This window comes from Spea bombifrons, chromosome 1, assembly GCF_027358695.1.
Source record: "Spea bombifrons isolate aSpeBom1 chromosome 1, aSpeBom1.2.pri, whole genome shotgun sequence".
In the NCBI taxonomy this organism is placed as follows: Eukaryota; Metazoa; Chordata; class Amphibia; order Anura; family Pelobatidae; genus Spea; species Spea bombifrons.
Genome location: NC_071087.1, coordinates 26,716,310 through 26,735,268, shown reverse-complemented (window position 1 = coordinate 26,735,268; position 18,959 = coordinate 26,716,310). Strand labels below are relative to the sequence as shown.

At 40.5% G+C, this 18,959-nt stretch overlaps 1 protein-coding gene across 1 annotated transcript; it reads right to left on the bottom strand.

Moving 5' to 3' along the window:
- Positions 1 to 543: 543 nt before the first annotated feature.
- IRF2 (interferon regulatory factor 2) lies at positions 544 to 18,297 on the bottom strand. Its single transcript, XM_053459419.1, has 9 exons — positions 18,146 to 18,297; positions 10,393 to 10,503; positions 6,548 to 6,647; positions 6,084 to 6,260; positions 4,116 to 4,150; positions 3,867 to 3,993; positions 2,602 to 2,760; positions 2,175 to 2,215; positions 544 to 1,382 (listed from the first exon to the last, which is right to left on the bottom strand). Exons 2-9 carry the CDS (start codon positions 10,477 to 10,479, stop codon positions 1,080 to 1,082), a joined length of 1,029 nt encoding a protein of 342 aa, XP_053315394.1. The 5' UTR covers positions 10,480 to 10,503; positions 18,146 to 18,297; the 3' UTR covers positions 544 to 1,079.
- Positions 18,298 to 18,959: the final 662 nt, after the last annotated feature.

The window sequence follows — 18,959 nt, the reverse complement described above, 5'->3', positions numbered from 1 at the left end:
TCCTCGATCACAATGCGTTATGGAGGGCCAACCCTAGTGGCCTTACCCCCCCAAAAAGGGCTGAACTGGTACTGTGTAATGCATGGATAAATCAGCAAAATTTGTTTTAAAACACATCTGTGACATTAAATATGCTTACGCAGGACCAAATCAGACTCGGATATTTCCCTTGGTAAGGCATTGTTATAGCAGTGAGTTGGAATGTTTGAAATGTGTTGCAACATCGTTTAAAATGAGGGAAAAGGTTTACAAATAAAATTATATATATATATATTAATATTTATTTAGCATCCCAAAGGATAATTTGCTTTCTACATTATAAATGCATCAGTTTCAAACAAAAATACTTGCATTGCTTTAAGTTATTCTTCTTGCCAATCAAAGAGAAAAGCGTAGCATAAAATTAATCTGCTGTATAAAACGATAGAAAACATTTGGATGTTTACCACAAAATAAAATATCCCCTCTTACTAAGTGTACCTCGGACACAGGCAAAGTAAATTTTGAAACACAAGTTCTTTTGTAATATATATGTATTTATAATTTAGTTTTTTTTTTTATAATTATTATCCATGAAACGTTTTGCATTTATTTATACATAGTCATCTAATCTCGCACACCAGCAGTGAACGTTCATTCTCTTCTAGCTATGGAAAGCTGAGGCATACACATTTTTCAGCAGTTCAATAGAAGACCGTTTTCTGTGTAACTACTTGCTTTTTATGGTGTGCAAGCAGACTGCAAGCTTGCTAGAAATTAAGTATAAAACATACATATTTACAATATAGATTTCCTTTTACAAAAAAAAAACATTCTAGAATTTTCACATTTTTTCTAGTCCACAAAAAGGCCTCGTTGGGTTGACCTTCAGCTACAGTCTTTACGGATGTTGATGCCGTTCTATTATTGTAATTCCAGGTGGTTTAAAGTTCCATAATCCTGAGAAACTTTACCCTTTGCGCGGACGAGTCTCCAGCCTTTAAGGCCTTGGCTTACACTAAGCAGGATCTCAAAAGACAGCCACCTGTGTTTCAAATAGCCAACTGCTCACTTCCTTCTCTTGTTGAAAATAAAAGCTGCTAGGGTTTAGAACGAATTGAGCTTAGAGTGACATCTGAAGTTTTTTTAATGACTGTAGCTCTTGTTTCAGGGTCTTTTCTGGTGCTACTTAGTGAAGAAGGTGAGCCTATTGTCATGTATGGGCTACTGTCTGGGTATAAGATGTTGTAGGGCACAGGGCACTCTTCTTCTTTTATGGTGACCTGAAGGTCTGGTTTGTTGGAGGTCACAAATGTTGCCATGCCCGGTAAGTTGTATGGTGCTCTGGGGCTTGCCGTTCTTATGCATTCTTTGATATCACGGTTCTTCATGTGGAGTCGACTCTGAGAATGGAAAAAGGAAAAAGAACAATGGTTAGCATCTTTAAAAGAAAAGTCCAACAGCTCTATTAGCCAACGTACCAAACCATATTCAGCAACATGGGTCATAACAAACCAGATACATATAAACTGCAGGGTGGGCTGTTATGTTCCAGTATTTTAGGAAGTTAAGCACTTTTACATGCATTCTTCATTGTGGGACAGCATGGGACATTAAACTGTCCCTTTAAAAGGTGGCCAGATCTGGAGTGTATTTTAAACATTTTAACTTTTTCATGCTTCATATTATGAATATTACTTAGAACATGTACATATTACGGATGCAGTGTTTAAGGGGATATTCACAAAATGAGGCTACAGGCTGCATGTATGGATATAAGCTATACTCCCTTATATATAAGCATGAATATATTCCTTATGTATATAAGCCTTCCTTAGAACTGCCGGCACTGGGTTCCAAAACAGTTTGTGTATGCAGATCACGAGACAGATCCCGGCTACCATGACAGCGCGCAGTGATGCTCCAACTATTCCAAAGAGACAGACGGATCTGTATCTATGAGCCCAAACATCTCGTAGCGTTCCAATTTTCATTAGAATCACCCAGCAACGAGGGGCTGAAACCCCTTCTCACACGGACTACTGCATAGTATAAAACAAAACCCCTCCTGACCTAAAGGTCTGGACAAAACACATGTTTAGATATCCTTATACTTTCTATAATGCAGCCGCGGCAGTATGTAATGTACTCTTATAAAACATCCACAATATTTATAATGCAAATGTGACACTTACCACGCCTTCCTCATCACTGGGTATGCTGTCCGTTTCACTTTCTGCCAATAATAAAAAGTAAATTAACAGAGTATGTGAAAAAAAAATGCCAAACCTCACCCCCTCAAACAATGTAATTAACAAAATGAAGATGAAGGCCTTTGTTAAAACCAAGCGTTAAAAAACATCAGGGTACCGTTTTTTTTTGGTTAGCTGCACTGCAGGCAAAGAAACATGGTTTAATTTCTAATTATATATATATATATATATATATTCCCTTACAAGCCCCTGCTACGAGGCTCTCAACTGGATCTATACACTGTGCACGGGAAAAGTACATATTGCTAGAAAACAATAATTACCTTGCTTTCTCCCAGGTTGTGCCGCATTGAGGCCCTTGCTGCGCATGCTCAGCCCTGCATACATGGCTACTACACAAACTACTAACCTGCAAACGAAGAAACTGGAGAGATCTGAAGTGGATAATGCTGCATCCTGGTGGCCGGCTGATCGTCGCTCTCGGTCATTACTTCTACCACTTGGCAGACATCGGGTGGGTTAGTGACAATCATCTCATCCACCATACTGTTGCTGTAAAAAGGGTCTTCTTTCGGGGATAAGAATAGGCATTAATCTACTAATATTTTACAATGCTATTATTATTATTTATTGTTTTATGTAGCGCCACCATATTCTACAATGGGTAGACAGCACATCACAAAAAGTTTATAACGTAGCAACTTGACAGGTGAGGAGGATCCTGCTAAGAAGAGATGCTTCGTATCGTATAATACATAGGACGCAGCAGCATTTTAGTAGAATACCAGTGGATGTCCTGTAGGTGGGAAAATCATTTCCCCCCCCAATACAATTTTATTAATGGAGAAGACATATTTCAGCTAAGTATTCGGCTGTTAAAATAGAGGAAACAAGGGGTACGCATGAAAGCCTCCTAAAACACAGGCTTCCAGAACGGGCACTAGCTAATATCTCCTAAGGCGTAATAAATAAATGAGTTAAAAAAAAAAAGTAGCAAGCCGTTGCATTTCTTTGTAAGATGCCTTGGCTCCCTCTCCTTGACATCGATCATGGTTGTATAAACAGTTTTACAAATATTATTTTAAACCGGATCAACCGAAAAATTCTGATGGTTAATAATTTACGTTAAATGTGTGATGTGGCTCATCAACCTCAATGTAAAGAAAAAAAATATTTGTGCCTCTTTTTAAGTGGTTACAAGAACCACAAACCGAACAGGCGCTTGATATTCTCAAACAGTCGAGGCTGACACGTTAACTTCCTAGAGCAGCCTGTGTCCACTTCCTGTGTTGCGTAATCGGAGGCAATGAATGGACTTTGTCTTGGTATTGCTTCATGTCGGGGCTGTGTATATCTAGAAGCACACATTCTTCTTCTTGTACTATGGAACACCTCCCCCACGCCCTATGCCTGTTACAGCATGATAAAACATTGCAAGAAATTGCACAAAGAGATCAGGTTGCTCACTACAGATGCCTGTTAACCCCTACAGCACCTCAACAGGTTGACCTGGGCTGATAGCAAGTCCCTGCAAAGAAGCTATATTTGTCTTCCCCGTAACTTGCCCATGACCGTTTATACTCCTGAAAAGTGAGTGCTTCATAACACATTGGCCAAGGACCCCCGTTAAAGACCCCTGGTTCTTGTTAAAAAAAAAAATTCAGTGGCACTTACCCCCAATGTTTACGGTGCTATCAACTTCATTATGTTTCGCCGGATACAGTATTGTATACTGAGGGGCCACTGTGCATGTTCCCCTCCTAAATAATTCCTTAGGCAATGGGGTCTGACTTGGTTCTTCCTACAAAACACACACAGATTACATACCAGCGCAGACACAGAGAGAGAGAGACACACACAGAGACGGGGAGAGAGACACACAGAGACGGGGAGAGAGACACGGCCATGGACTGGAACATATACCTGTTTCACTTCCTTTTCAGTCTTCAATCTTTTTCCTTAAACAACAACAAAAAAGACAAGAGAAATAATCATTCTACTGTATAAATATACTATAAACATCAAATAATGAAGAGCAAAAATTATTTGCACCCCTGAAATATTTGCCAGGATTATCCAAGAATGAATTGCTATCTCTCTCTCTCTCTATATCTATCTATATAGATATATCTGCATATATAAGTCTGCAGGATCCCACAGGATCTGTGATTCTGTCTCATTGATGCTGAAGTGAGGGTCAGGGGGTCTTTATTGAGCGGATTTAGGGAGTCTTGATCACATTTTCTGTAAAAAGCAAACTTATTTGGAAGTGTAGAATGGGAGAGAATAACAGGATAGAATGTCTAATCCGAACTATTGGGAAGTTTTATCTTTCATGAATAAGTCCAAGGCAGGAAACGGCAGAACACACAGCGGCCGATGCATCACTATTTGGAAGAGATCTCTTATTGCGAAAGTCTTTTCTGCTGCCTGTATGAGTAATAACTTCCTATAACATATTACACAACGTCTCAGACTTTCGTAAAGTGCATGACATTCTGCTTTTTACAACAAAGCATGGAATGCTAGCAAAGTCCACAGAGAGCCAACCTACACGCCGAGACGCATGAATATCGCTCAAACGATAAAACGTGTTCACCATAAGATGCGTTCATTTTAATAAACTTGGACTTTTTTGCTGCAAAAAAGGTCAAAAAGTAACAATTTAGCACACGTTATTTACGAATTCCGTGTTAAATTGCCTATTTTGCCCATACTTTGTCAGGTAATTGAATCCGGCTCACAGCAAGTCTCCTCTCGCACGCACATTTCACAAGAGACAATAGTGGTTCTTTGTAAGCGCTGATCGTGAACACAGAATGCCTCCCGGTCTATACATGAAGACGTCAGATAACTAGCAATACTGTACATATTAAATTGTTTTGTTTTAGCGGTATCATCTTACAAATCTATGTCATCAGCTCACAGATTTCAGCTCCCACCGTGGTGGAGAATAGAATAGAGTGTGTAGCATTAGCACCTTGCATTCAGTTTTTACTGTGATTATTGCTCTCAATTTTTCTTATATTTTTTTCATATCATTCAATGCTTTAATTACATTTCCTTCATTGTAAACTTTTTTGAGCAGGTTCCTCCTAAGCTCTTGTTTTTTTTGTATTTTTTATTATTAATTAGTAGTAGTAGTATTATTGTGTTATTATTAATTGTTTTATATAGCGCCATCATATTGTATACCGGGTAAACAACGTAGTATATAACAAACATTTGACAAAAACACTATGTGGCCACCCCCCAGCTTACACAAAGAGCCACCTCGTAAAACACGTAGCTTCTGAGCCCACATGGAAGCTAAACTAAGCATTGCAAAGCCACGGGTGTTCAATAAGTATCTTATTTATGACGGTGCAAATTAAGTAATTCATTAATAGCATGGCTACAGGTAACGATAAACTGTCATACCGTAATATATTAATTAGGTAGCTAATTTAGCCATTAAATTACAACTGAACTGCAGCAAATTAAGCTCTGTTTGCCAACATTATTTTTCAATCTTTTGCTGCTATTTAGAGGACAAAGATTTACGGCACACACGGGCTTTTGGGCTAAACTTGCCTGGGTTTGGATCGTTTACGGTAGATTTGCGCTTCTCCTCGAGGCCCATTCCTCGTTCTCAGCACACCTCAGTTACTACATGCTCAGTGAGACGATGCCTCTAACAACCCAAGAGTTATCACCGGTTCCAAGGCTAAATACATAGTAAAGACCCAATAATGTATTGGACAAACCGGTTAAATTGCAGGCTTTAAATATAGCGGACTTTAGCCCCCTACATATAAGCTCTAACCCACTAATGATTAAACCACGAACATCGTAACCGTGAGGGCTGCCGATTGCGCCAGCAACAGATCGGGCATAGCATTCATTCTGTACCTCGTTTCGAAGGCCTTTCTGCTAGAGGAATCATTCTGTAAACCCTGAAGGCATTATTTCCTTTCTTCATGCTTTTATCCTTAACTTCCTCCAAGTCTGGCAACGAATTCATCGCACATCGAAAGTTGGCTTTCCATGTCTTGGGGTCCGGTTTATCAATTCCAGGCTGATATTTACCTATAAAAGGAGAAAAAAAAAATCATAAAATTGTAAGAGAAAAAAAATATATATATTTTCTCAATTTGATAACATTTCAAGTGCCACCTTACATTCACATGCATTATTTTGCCACGGGTAAAAATATATTATTCAGTGTCTCTAATGCAATAAAATAAAAAGAGCAATTCAGAACTTTAGCAATGTGGGGTCACCCACCGGCCGTGACATCATCACCATGGCTTTCTGAGCTCTTACAATTGAGATATTGTTTGTTTGTGTATGATAAATCAATTATTGTTCTATACCTGTATGAATAGCCCAGTTCCTAAATAAAGGGGCATCTTTTTCAACATCCCAACCGTGGCGCGCTGCATGCATCCAAGGAATCTGAAAAATTTTCTTTTCCTTATTAAAGAAGAAAACAAAACAACAATTTGTTACCTGGTTTATAAAAATGTACAATATTTTACCTTTTTCTTCCAAATGAAGATACCTGTAGGGAGAATATGTTGGCACAACCATAACAAGAAATTTTGCAACAGGCAGTAGAATCTCCAGGCACTATAATGGTTAAATATACTGCCTGGAAAGGCATTCCAGGTATCTACTACTCATTCGGTGAAGCAGTGCTTTCCACACATCACACCTCAGTTTCCAACATCAATAAATACCCCGTAATTCCTCAATTATCGGCCTATAATCCGGCCAAACTAGAACTGACAGCCTAAGACAAGCGGATGCATTAGGCAAAGAGGGCCCTGTCTCACATACATTCCCACAGCTCTGAGTTCTTGCTTTGTTTTGTTTATTGGTCGTTATTATTCTAGCAGCAACCCGGAATCTGAACGTTTACGCCTTTTATGTTTTTTAGGTCATGCGCTCCCCTTTCTGTATATTTTTTACGCTGTGCATATTTGCAGGTTCTGACCAAACATTTGGGTCACGCAGCCCCCCCCCTGCCACATTAATGGTGTCCAGAGAAGGCTTTCAATGGTTTGAGAGTCTCTTTTGAGTTTAAATGCAGCGCAGTCCCACTGATTCAGCTCCTTGGTAAGCAATATAGCCATGAGAAGTTAGACAGGACTCGCCAAACTTTAACGAAGTGGCGGACTAACCAATATATGGCCATATCGTGTGACGGAATCCAATATTTTTACCGTTTTTTAATTGGTGCTTTCTCGGTATACACTGAATTCATGCTTTGTTTTATTAACTGTATATGCTCTAAATGTGTTGTATCATGAATTGTATGTCCTGATGAACACGGATTGTGGTCTTCAATCACTGACATACGCAATATGTAGATCAATAAAATGTGAAATTAATAAAACTGGGTACAAATAGTTTATAGAACTACCACGAATCACACTGAGAACGATGAAAAACTTTTTAATATTATACAGATATGCAAATCTCCTCCTGTCCCCCATGATTCGTTTAAATCCTACCATCAAACAATCTAAGAAGTTGTAACGTATTCCGGATATTCTTTTCCAGCAGAGCGAGTTTCTAGTACAAGAGATTTATCAGCTTGAGTATCTTACAGGAAGAAAGCAATGGAAAAGGTGATCTGGCAGCCGGACGGCAGCACTTACACTCAGCGCAACACAAACCAAGTGCTGCTTTTACATGAATAATTAAAACAATTTGTAATTATTAGGATCATGAAAAAGCCGGAATGGTAGCTCACTTTTAATTGGAGACGGTTATAGAACCCGCTGCCTTGAAATGTTTGCTTTTAAAGTCTGACCGCTTTCATCAGCAGGCCTCACATTACACACGCTATGAACCGGCTCTCAAGGAGCGCGGATCGATAGGCTGGAGGGTCCATGTGCCTCCTCTACAGAACATTTATAATCCCGAGTGCTTCCTCCGCCACCCATACAACAGAAACTGTAACGCTTGGGGGAGACGAGATAAAGGGCGCTTATCACCCTTTAAAAGCCTACAGCACAGCTTAGATGAGAGCTGTGGCCCACCGGACTACTCAATTGCCCACTACGACAGTGGGCCCCTACTGAACGACTCAAGGGGTGCTGCCTTCCTGGACATAAATCCGCCGAGGCTGCGCATGAGGATTTCTCCAGGATGTGTGGAAACATGTGCATCGCCCACAACCTAAAAACCCTTAACGCTAGAAGTGACTACTTTTCATATTATCTGACCTTTCATGATCCAATGTCCCACTTACATCACGGAGTGCTGCACAGTGTGTATGTATGTATGTATATATATATATATATATATATATATATATATATATATATATATATATATATATATATATATATATATATATATATATACACACATACATACACATACACACACGGTAACTGCTTCTGCGTGCCGAGATAATTACTCATGTATTATAACCTTTTGTTCTAACATTTCTTCTCAACTGAAATAAACCTTCCTGCTTCAATTTGTTAAACCCCTTTATGTATTTAATTAAAAAAAAAGAAAAAAAACACATTTATGGCTGATTTTGGGAATATCACATTATTCTTCGTCATCTTACCTTGACTAATATTCATAAATCTAGATTCATTGCTGAATGAAATAAAAGTAAACTAAAATCAAATAGGCCGTTTATCACTTGAATATACTTTTATTTCCTGTTTTATATAGCGCCATCATATTCTGCAGTGCTGTACAGTGAGTATACAGAACATTCCTACTGTTTACTGAATGGGTCCTCCCAATGCATGTGTGCATGCGCATATACTTCTCTCACAGAGTAAACGTAGCTATAATAACGTTATATCAGATCCTCGATGTACAAACAAAGGAGGCAGAGATGAGATGTCACACACCTGATAAACTGCCGGAACCAAGGGTTTTCCCCCTACCTTACCAAATACTTCCTTGTGATTAATGACATAACGGTTGCGTAATTCTGGACACACCTTGATTCAAGTCAAAAGGCCGGGAAGAATGAGAACATGCAGGCTCCCTGCATCGCCTAAACTCGCTAATGTAATAAATATACTTCCAACAGGGAAAGGGGGTGATGTCTGCTTTCGGGTTATTCAGAGCATGTTTATTATATACACAATATATTTTGGTTTAATGTAATAAATATGAATGTAAATGACACACACAGTATGACTGTAGAATGCCCTAATAAATGTATATCAGTTATGTATTTAGTGAATACCCAAGTAACGAATAACTGCTCGTCTGTTTATAATATGTGACCCCAAACGTTATAATGGCCTCATTGTTTCACTTTCACTCTTTCTAGAATAGTATTGTAACGGGACTCAGCTTTGTAACTGTTTCTTTGCAGTTTGTTACACGTGTTCCATAATGTTCCAGCCTGCACCTACAGTAATGTCTTCCCTACGACCCGGGGCCCGCCAGCGCCTACAGTAATGTCTTCCCTACGCCCCGGGGCCCGCCAGCACCTACAGTAATGTCTTCCCTATGCCCCGGAGCACGCCAGCGCCTACAGTAATGTTTCCCCTACGCCCCAGAGCCCGCCAGCGCCTACAGTAATGTCTTCCCTATGCCCCGGAGCACGCCAGCGCCTACAGTAATGTTTCCCCTACGCCCCAGAGCCCGCCAGCGCCTACAGTAATGTCTTCCCTATGCCCCGGAGCCCGCCAGCGCCTACAGTAATGTCTTCCCCACGCCCCGCGGCGCCTACAGTAATGCCTTCCCTACGCCCCGGAGCCCGCCAGCGCCTACAGTAATGTTTTCCCTACGCCCGGAGCTCGCTAGAGCCTACAGTAATGTATTCCCTACGCCCCGGAGCCCCCACAGTAATGTCTTCTCTACACCCTGGAGCCCGCAAGCAGAACTTAAGCCATGATGTGAAAGTCCATTGCAGTGCAGAATACTTACATCCATGTATAATTGCCCCATTATTCCAGTTTTCTTACTAAAGTATACAACGCATATTATGCAATCATAACTATAACCGATTAGGATGTAGACGTTATTACAAGACAAAAAGGGAAGAGATGAATCGTTTTATTGTTTCAATAGGACTGATAAGCATAGTGCTGCAGGACTTAAAGGGAAACTCCAGTTTATGAAACATTTTAGACTTCCTGCTTCAAAACAAACTTGTTGAGAATACATTTACTTTGAAAAACAAAAAAAGACAAAAAAAACCACCAATGTAAAAGAAAGCAGTGCTTACCTGATTTAACCATTTAAGCCCAGGTATACAATTTGCATTGATCTGTTCTTCCAACCACGGCCGCATGCGCATCCTTTCTACGGGCATCTTTGCCAAATCGGCACGATGAAACTGTAGGAAATAAATAAAGCTTCTTTTTAAACGCTTCATCCGCAACTAAATACATCTATACATTTGGACCTTCTTCAAATAAAAAAAGAAAAAAGTTCAGGATTAGTATTACAGAAGTTTTCAAAATAAATTACAACTAAACAATTGTCAAAAAAATAATAATGCAAAAAAAGTATTAATTAATGAATTGAACCATGCTATTAAAGTCCTAGCCATGTTTTTATATGACTAGCAATATAAATGTCTTATTAAATAATGCAATCTGAGTACCATTAAAACGCTCCAAAAAAAAAAAAAAAAAATCAGTTTTAGTTTTTAGTATAATTTCGTTTTAAGCATAAAAAGAGGGCACATTCATTCAAAAGGTTTATTTGGGAAAGGTGGAACCTCTAAATTAGACAGAGTTTTAAGAAATGAATGTGTACGGAACCAAGAATCATTTCAGTAAAACAGATAAATAGTTAAAAAATACAAATAAAAAAGATACAACACCATCATGGATATAAAGCAGACACTAATAATGATAATGTCACTTTAATTACCCCAGAGTTGCAGTACTAAAAGCCAAGGAAACAGAACTGATCTGCATATCCTTCCTCCTTAAACCCAAGGTATATGAGTCAAAGAATTGGTTGTGATAAATTCTTTCCTTTCATACAGGAATATTGTACAGCACATATCCACAGATAACACACATATTTTTATGTATCCCTTCGACACTCATATGTGAGAAATCTATTCTCATTTATTGGCAGTCGTTCTTAAATAAGGTGAAAAATTATTAATACTGCGCTCCACTTCTATGCAAATAACCGATATAACACACTGTTCCATCCTGTACAAACAACCGCTCTCATAATCCTGGCAAGAAAACACGTGATCTATAAACACATTAAAAAGTAGCTGGCGTGATGACAGAACAATATCACACAAATTAAAAAGCACGGTACAGTGTTACACTGATCCCATCTAAACAATGGATGTACAGTATCTCACAAAAGTGAGTACACCCCCGATGTTTTTGTATACATGCCAGATGTTTATAAGATGAAATACATATGACTGTTACAGGGAGCGCTTTAAGTTATCCAAATCAATTCTTATACACCAGATGGTACGGGATCGCTCACCGCGGTAAAGGGCAGCTCACTGAGTGTGCACTTGGTTGCTGTGAGCAGCCTAGAGAAGACATGAAGTATGGCGGAAATAAGTCACCAACTGTTTTTCCGCTGGCACGCTCATGCGATAGCAAGTATAACAGACACATCTATCCATAAAATCTTTACAAATTCCCCTTTCCTCTCCTGAAGCCCCACTATGGTTGCCTAAAATGTTTTGAGGTCTGCCAATGGACCTCATCATAATGAGCACAGAAGGAATACCGTTCCAAATGCAGCCTGTTTAATAAATTAGGACCAAATTTTGTTTAGTAAATTTTTATTTAGTAAATTTACCAATATATGCCGATTTGGATGTGTGGTCTGGCAAACAGGAACTTTCCAACACTGATATATTTTAATGTTTCATTATCTTCAAAGGCTACTGAAATCATTCAAAAACTCCGCAAATATCAAGATTGTTCTCGCATGCCTCGATGATCCCTCGGCTACATATACTCAATAAAGAAAAAGGAAACCCTAAAGCAACATCGTGCAAAGAAACTAAATACCAAAAAGGCTGCAGTACTTTCAGTTTTCATTTTGGTTCCAGATGCTCAGGAACGCCAAACCGTTTACAGACATTTTAATAGCAAGGTTTCCATAGGAAATGATTCTCATTAAGCACATGTCCGTCATCTAAGCCAAGGTTCCAGAGTAAAAGAATATATAAATAACTCGGAAAGCGCGAAAACAGCATTTCATATAATTCATAAAATTCATAATGTTACACAGGCAAAGCATAAAATCAGTCGTTATTCCAGGGCTTTATTTACGGCGGGCATCTTTAACGATGGGCAAAAGGGGCTAGTTGCCCTGGGTCCAGCTTCACCTAAGAGTCTAATGGCAGCTGTCACTCGGAGCCTCCAAGACCCACAAACACACAAACCAAAGCAAAATAACGGACTGTACGGTCCACGGACAACCTTGTGTGTTTGCGGGTCATTGGTTTTTGTTTGCGTCTTGCCGCTAAACAAAAATAAAAAAATATAGGGACATTCTGATGTGGCTTCAAATCGATGACACCTACAGATCTTTGTTTAAAAAACTTAAAAGGGAGAAACAGTTTAAAAAAAACAAACAAAGGAAAAGTGTGAAGCCGCGCAGAGGGAGAGCGGGGACTGTAATGAATTTAGTCATAAAAAAAAAAAAGTCAGTTCAAAGTCAGAATAACACAATGAGACATTGTTGAAACAGGTATTATTGACTAGATCACGTTTTTGTTCCAACATGTAGGCACACTACCGGATCAAGCATTTGTTTACCTCCGCACTACAGCGAACCGAGCAGATGGAAATAAATGCATTTGCCAAGCAGCCGCGTTTTAAGATGATATTAAAATGTGATGTTTTTAACATCAGCCTATGTTTGATATGATAAACCAGTGTAAACGGTTTTAAGAAGCCCTTTCCTGAATCATCTAAAGAGAAAGACTTCTTTATTTGGTTTTACAAAGACAGCTTCCCCTTTAATGAATGTTTTGCATTTTTTCACTTCTCCTTCCTATTTTATGTTCTTATAAGAGACTCTCGGCTGATTCTTCAATGTAACAGAAATACTATTTATTTGCAATTATTCATTTTGGGAGGAATTCCTCTCCACAATTATGTATGTGTGTATATATATATATATTTTTTTTTTTTAAGTGTGTCCTTTATTACGGTATATCAACAGCTATCTGCTTGCTTGTCTTTGGCTGCACCGTACCAAACTAAAACCCAAGGAAAAAGATTGTATACAGCTGCAACACACAAAACACATACATACATATACATATATATGGTCTATAAAACTAATAAGCTTGCCCCACACACATGCCAGACACAATACACAGGGGCCACTACTGCCGGGTCAAAGCCCCCACCGAGCATTGGCCTCCCGTGGCACGCAGAAAAGGAAAGCTGGCTCTGTGTGGAGCTGGCTGGGCAAACAAAGCGACTGTACTGGTTTGGAGACAGGTGCCAGGAAACAATGACCTGGTTAACCATTGCTCATCTCAGTTTGATCCATCAAACTAACCTGAAGCGGGGTCAGGCTCCCACCGCTAGGACCGATTATCCGTATAAAAATCCATTTTGCCTGACTGCAAATCTGTGCATGTCGTACGAATTGCAAATTTACCAGTTTGCCAGTTCGTACAAAAATGAGGCCACACTCCCCACAAAACTAACTAAAATAAAGCAGGCCAACATTCACTCACTCTCTCTAAACTTGTCCCTACCTTCTCTGCCGATCACTACCACATCTTCTAACTTCTATCACCTTCTCCCTTCTCTTCTATATTCCTCCACATTTCCGAGGACATAACCCAGCTGAACTTCTGTTAAAATGGTGAAATTCTACCCAGAGTTTGGTGAGGTCTCCTCTGATCGGAGCATCGGGGAGAGGACGTCACCAGAAGCGCCCTTCGTCACCCCATATTGCCCTTCGTGTCAGTGGGACTGCTGTGCGGGGAGAGTTAGGGTGCAGCCCGGGAAGTACTTACTATTTTAGTTAAAAAGCTTTCCTCTTACACTACTGCTAAACTAACTCCAATAATGTTAGAATGCAGGCATTGATGTCCACGCAGTAAAATGCATAGCAGACCATTCAAAATAGTATGCATTAAAAAAAATAATAGCCTTTTAAATGTCATCGGAAATAAGTCACAAGGCAGATAAGAAGTTTATTACAAAAACACATAGGAACATTTTGAAATATACATAAATATATTTATAAAAAGTTGTAAAAATAGATCAGGCAAAGGAGTTCCTTTGAGTTTTCTGGTTCGGTGCACTGGCACACATGTAGAGGAGCGCACTTTCATACATATGGTTGCAGAGTGGTCTCATTTTATTAATCAATCCCCCCCCTGCGAATACATAGTGGGTTTCTAAAGCCCCCCCCCACGCATTTGCCCCTTTGCCCCCACACACACACATTTGCCCCCCCCCACGCTTCCCCCAGCTTCTAGGCTTGCACATCTCCTGCTGCCTGTGACCATATGGAATACTCACCACCAGTCAGGTCCACTATTATAGGGACTATTGAGACCCACCATGCGCAGAAAACACTCCCAATCTTTTCAATGAGAGCTTGTTTCTTCCACTGATCGGCTGTTTTAAACAGCCAATCGATGGCAGAACGGGGGGCAATAGAGTGGGCTTGCAGCTTCTTCTAAAGGCAGGATATTTTTTTTAACTGGCTGAAGAACACAAATTAAAGGATTTTAATGTGCATTCTTTGGTTGGGGAGGCTACATGGGACACTAAAATATTCCTTGAAATAAGAATATGCGCTTAATACAGTGTAGGTTATAACCTCTAACCTGCTTGGTTGCTGCTATCTCCTGAAAGTACACAATATAATAACAGAACTAAGGCTGCCCAACTAGTTTTCCAAGAAAAAGCCAAGAACACTAAACAGCGATACATTCACGCTCAACACGCTTCTCGGCCGAGGGAGTGGCAGCCACACCGGCAATGGAATTGTTTTATTGCATGGTGCCAATCAGAAGATGAAATACACATAAAATTATATAATTTTAACTGCTGCTACATAAGATCGTTATAAAAGATACTTCATCAAAATAACTTCCGGCTTGAGTACTACTCTGAAAGGATAAAGCAACACGGTGGCTGCAGTAGAATGTTGAGTAAAATAATAAAACATGGGAAAGCTCATAAAATATCGCTCTCCTATAAAGGGAATATAATTATCTGATGGCAATATATATGTTAAAGCCCTGACGCATTTTGCTAGGATACACCTTGCACATTTAGGAGTACAGTATAACTCCAGCTCCCCTGGAAGCCATCTGAACGCCTGCTTCCATCTAAACCATCCACTTAATAATAAGAAATTAAATCACGCGATATAATCCCAAGTCATATGACCCCATACCTGTTATGAAAGCAGAAAACTACCAAAAAGATAAGCAGTTAAACCAGGAAAGCCGTTGAGGCGCCATATCTTTAGATTACCCTTTAGAGTTGCCCCTTTTCCTCCCCCAGCTATTTCCCATACATGAGAATCTGATTGGCCAAACACACCTCCTGACGTGATTACTGCCATTCAGCTCCAGTGAGGGCTTAGTAAATGGGGGGAGACGCCTTGGGGAGAAGTGCTCACTTTGACTTTAAGCAGCCCATCAGCACTGGGAATCATTGCACCACAGGAGTTGGGGTGCAGCTGCAGCTTCCACCGAGGTAAAATGCTTTATTTTCAAGAATTAAAGCACTCAGAGTACGTTCATACGCATTCTCTCCAGCGAGGCTTTCCCTTTAAGATCACGTTGGCAACAGAAGAAATTGTGTAATCAAGAAAATAATAACAGTAATTAGGGGCATGACTTCTCAGCGTAACCTACTACATGGTAGCGGATGGGAGAAGCTTGCACTATTCTATTGTCACCGATATTACGCATGCGCTATATACTGCGATTACTAAACCCATACGGTGTAATAAACAGTTTTACAGCATCTGGCGTACTGCATCGAGTTCAGCGGTTACATTTATAAGCACTTCTTTTTTAACCAACCGGAAGAACCTGATTCGGTAATATTATCCTTAAAGCAAGCAACTCCACAAGGCAAAAATAGCAATCGCATGCCTTACATTTCATGGATACAAAAACATCACTGCTTGCAAAAAACAAACAAAAAAAAACCACACAATTCGAATTGCAATCCATCCAAACGGCTATTGCCCCCAGGTCACTATAAGTGGAACAGGTTGGGCGCTAGCAGCAGACGTCCAATTGTTTATTTATGTTCAATGCTTTCCAATTATAGAACAAAAGAGGAAAAGTATATACATTGTTAAGGTTTTGGGGGGTTTTTTTGTTTGTTTATTTGTTTTATAACTTACACCAGTAAATATATATTTGCTGACAGTGGGCAATAACTCTCCTTCACACATAAATATACCCTGTAAACGGTTCAGGCAGATTTAAAGGCTAATTCCCACCATTTTACTCAATTACTAGCATCACATTAAAAATATGCTTTCAAAAAGGTATTGTTTTATTATTATTAATAATAATCAGCATACTATACATGCGTGATAGTGGTTATATTGTAGCCCTATATTAAAGGTGGCCTCAGGTAACCAAGGTAAACGACAGAGCGCCTCGGTCTTCATCAACAGGACTTGATTAGCGTGTCCACAAAGAGTCCACTCAGCGTGGAGTTTCAGTGAGGAAAGTCACCCAAAATATCACATGACTGACAACAATGGCGGCCTCCAGGGAATTGGAATAATAATAAAAATAATATTTTAGTAAAAAAACATTTCTGTCAATACCAACCTACTTTTCTGTATATAATATTTATTGTAAAGAAGAAATTACACCCCGTGGGGCTTTCCCTTTAACACCCACTGCCCTTCAGAAAAGTTGCCAACAAGTCATGTCTTCCCACCTAGTCTCAGGCAACTCTGGACGCCTATTGGTGGAGAGGAATGTCAGTCACGCAACTTACACCAACTCGAGATGACGGCTCGGATACTCCGTTGGGGTTTGCGTCGCTTGGCATTCCCCTTTAGCAGAGGCCGTGCCATGTTTTATCGCATGCCCACAGTGGGTCATTTCATACAGACGCGGTGAGTCAGTGCAAGGCCTAGTCGGCCACCGTGTCTGCGTTCCAACAGCCCCGTGATAAAACGTATTAATGGGGCAGTAACGTGTGTTCCATCAGCCGACCGTCCCGCATAAACGGGCACCCGCAAAATGGAGTCCGGCCTCACACCCACTTCCACCAGGGAGACGGCTCCACAATGTGGGTAAAGATGGGAGCTACAAGACAGTCATGGCTGCGTGCGTGAGGCAGCTGCAGCCAGGGTGAGCCGCCCTCCATTTTACCAAAGTCACTGGCTGCACACGAACAGTGCGAGCTGCCTGTCTTACCGCAGAAAGGGTTACATTAATAAAGGCTGCCTCACATCCCTAAAGGGGCAAATCTGACGGTGACGACATAGCCGTGATCTCTCCTCTAGCCACAGCTGTCATGCCCAACGATCAACACACAGTAATAGAGCCAAAAGCTCGGCATCCCAATATAAACCCCCCTCCCCCGCCAAACCCGGGGCGTTCACATGGAGACCAGGGTTATTTTGGGGGCTTTTACCTCTCGCCGCAAATCGAGTTCTGTCACCGTGGGAGAAACGTCCCCAGCATTCCATCTCATCGCCTTCCCAACATTATTGGTGACCCCGCGGCCGTGAGCTCGCCCACAGATCCCGGTGCAGAAACTGCTTGCTGCAAACCCCCTGACAGCGCGATCACCCCTAAAAGCATTACTTCCAAATTAAAACTTAACATTTCCCTCTTTTTATATAATGCTCCTATTTCGTCACAGCACACTTCCCGAGTTTGCGTACACCTGCTTTAAAACAAAATCAATAAGATTTTTTAAAAAAATGGGGTTCTGGTCCAACTCCCAGACAGGGGAGGGGTGCTCAGGGTTGGTAGGCTTATCAAGGAGGGGTTAAATATGGAAGTTACATACCAGCAGTGAAGGATCGCAGGATCAAAACTAAAAGTGAGCGCTCCAGATCGAAAGCAAAACAAGAAGAGGAGGAAAGTGAGAGAGCTCGGGAAGCGCACAGTCCCCCTCCCCGGGTTTGTTTGTTTCGTGTTTGCTCAGCACAGGTCCGGGGAGGGGAGGGGAGAGAGGGAGGGGCTGCAGCTGCTGTGCTGCTCCCTGATTGGTCAGAACGCCCCCCTTCTCCACCATTCTCGGAATCGGGTAATTTCATTTTCACTTCCCCGTATTCGCTGCTCTCATGCTCATCACGGGCAGGCAGCTGGAAGCCAGGAGGGAAGGCGGTTAATCGCGGAGGCCTTTCATTTCTACAGAAACCAGAACCGTTGAGTTTCACGTCTGTCCGTCGCACGCCCCTGGCTTCTTTTTTTTATTTTTTTTTTTGCCCACTTTGGAGGCGCTGTTCCGCTTAGCACTTTCATGAATAAATGCATTGTTAGAAACCTTATTGCCCGAACCCAGGAATAATCCCTTAATTATGTAAAACTCTGGGATTATCTGATTCTTTCTTTTTTTTACTTTCCCGGATCGCTTAATTAATTGTCATGATGCACAAATGCAAATATCGATGGACTGTTGCCATAGAAACTAAAATGCTTTGTTAAAAGTTTCCTTTCTCCTTTAATCTCAAAGATTTCTCAAAGTACCAACTCCGAGTACTTATTTTGGCAGTAATATTAAAATGACAGTTTAATGTCCCGTCACCCCCATTAAGGAAGAATGCATATTAAAGTACTTAATATAAGTATTTTTACCAAAAAAAAAAACATGCCTGACC

Bases quoted from the DNA above. Each gene is read 5' to 3' on its own strand.
- IRF2 (XM_053459419.1), bottom strand. From the start codon at position 10,479: ATGCCCGTAGAAAGGATGCGCATGCGGCCGTGGTTGGAAGAACAGATC. The intron at 2,761-3,866 runs GTAAGTGCCACT...TATCCCCGAAAG, and splicing joins TAGCACCGTAAACATTGGGG to AAGACCCTTTTTACAGCAAC. The intron at 1,383-2,174 runs GTAAGTGTCACA...TTCCATTCTCAG, and splicing joins CCAGTGATGAGGAAGGCGTG to AGTCGACTCCACATGAAGAA.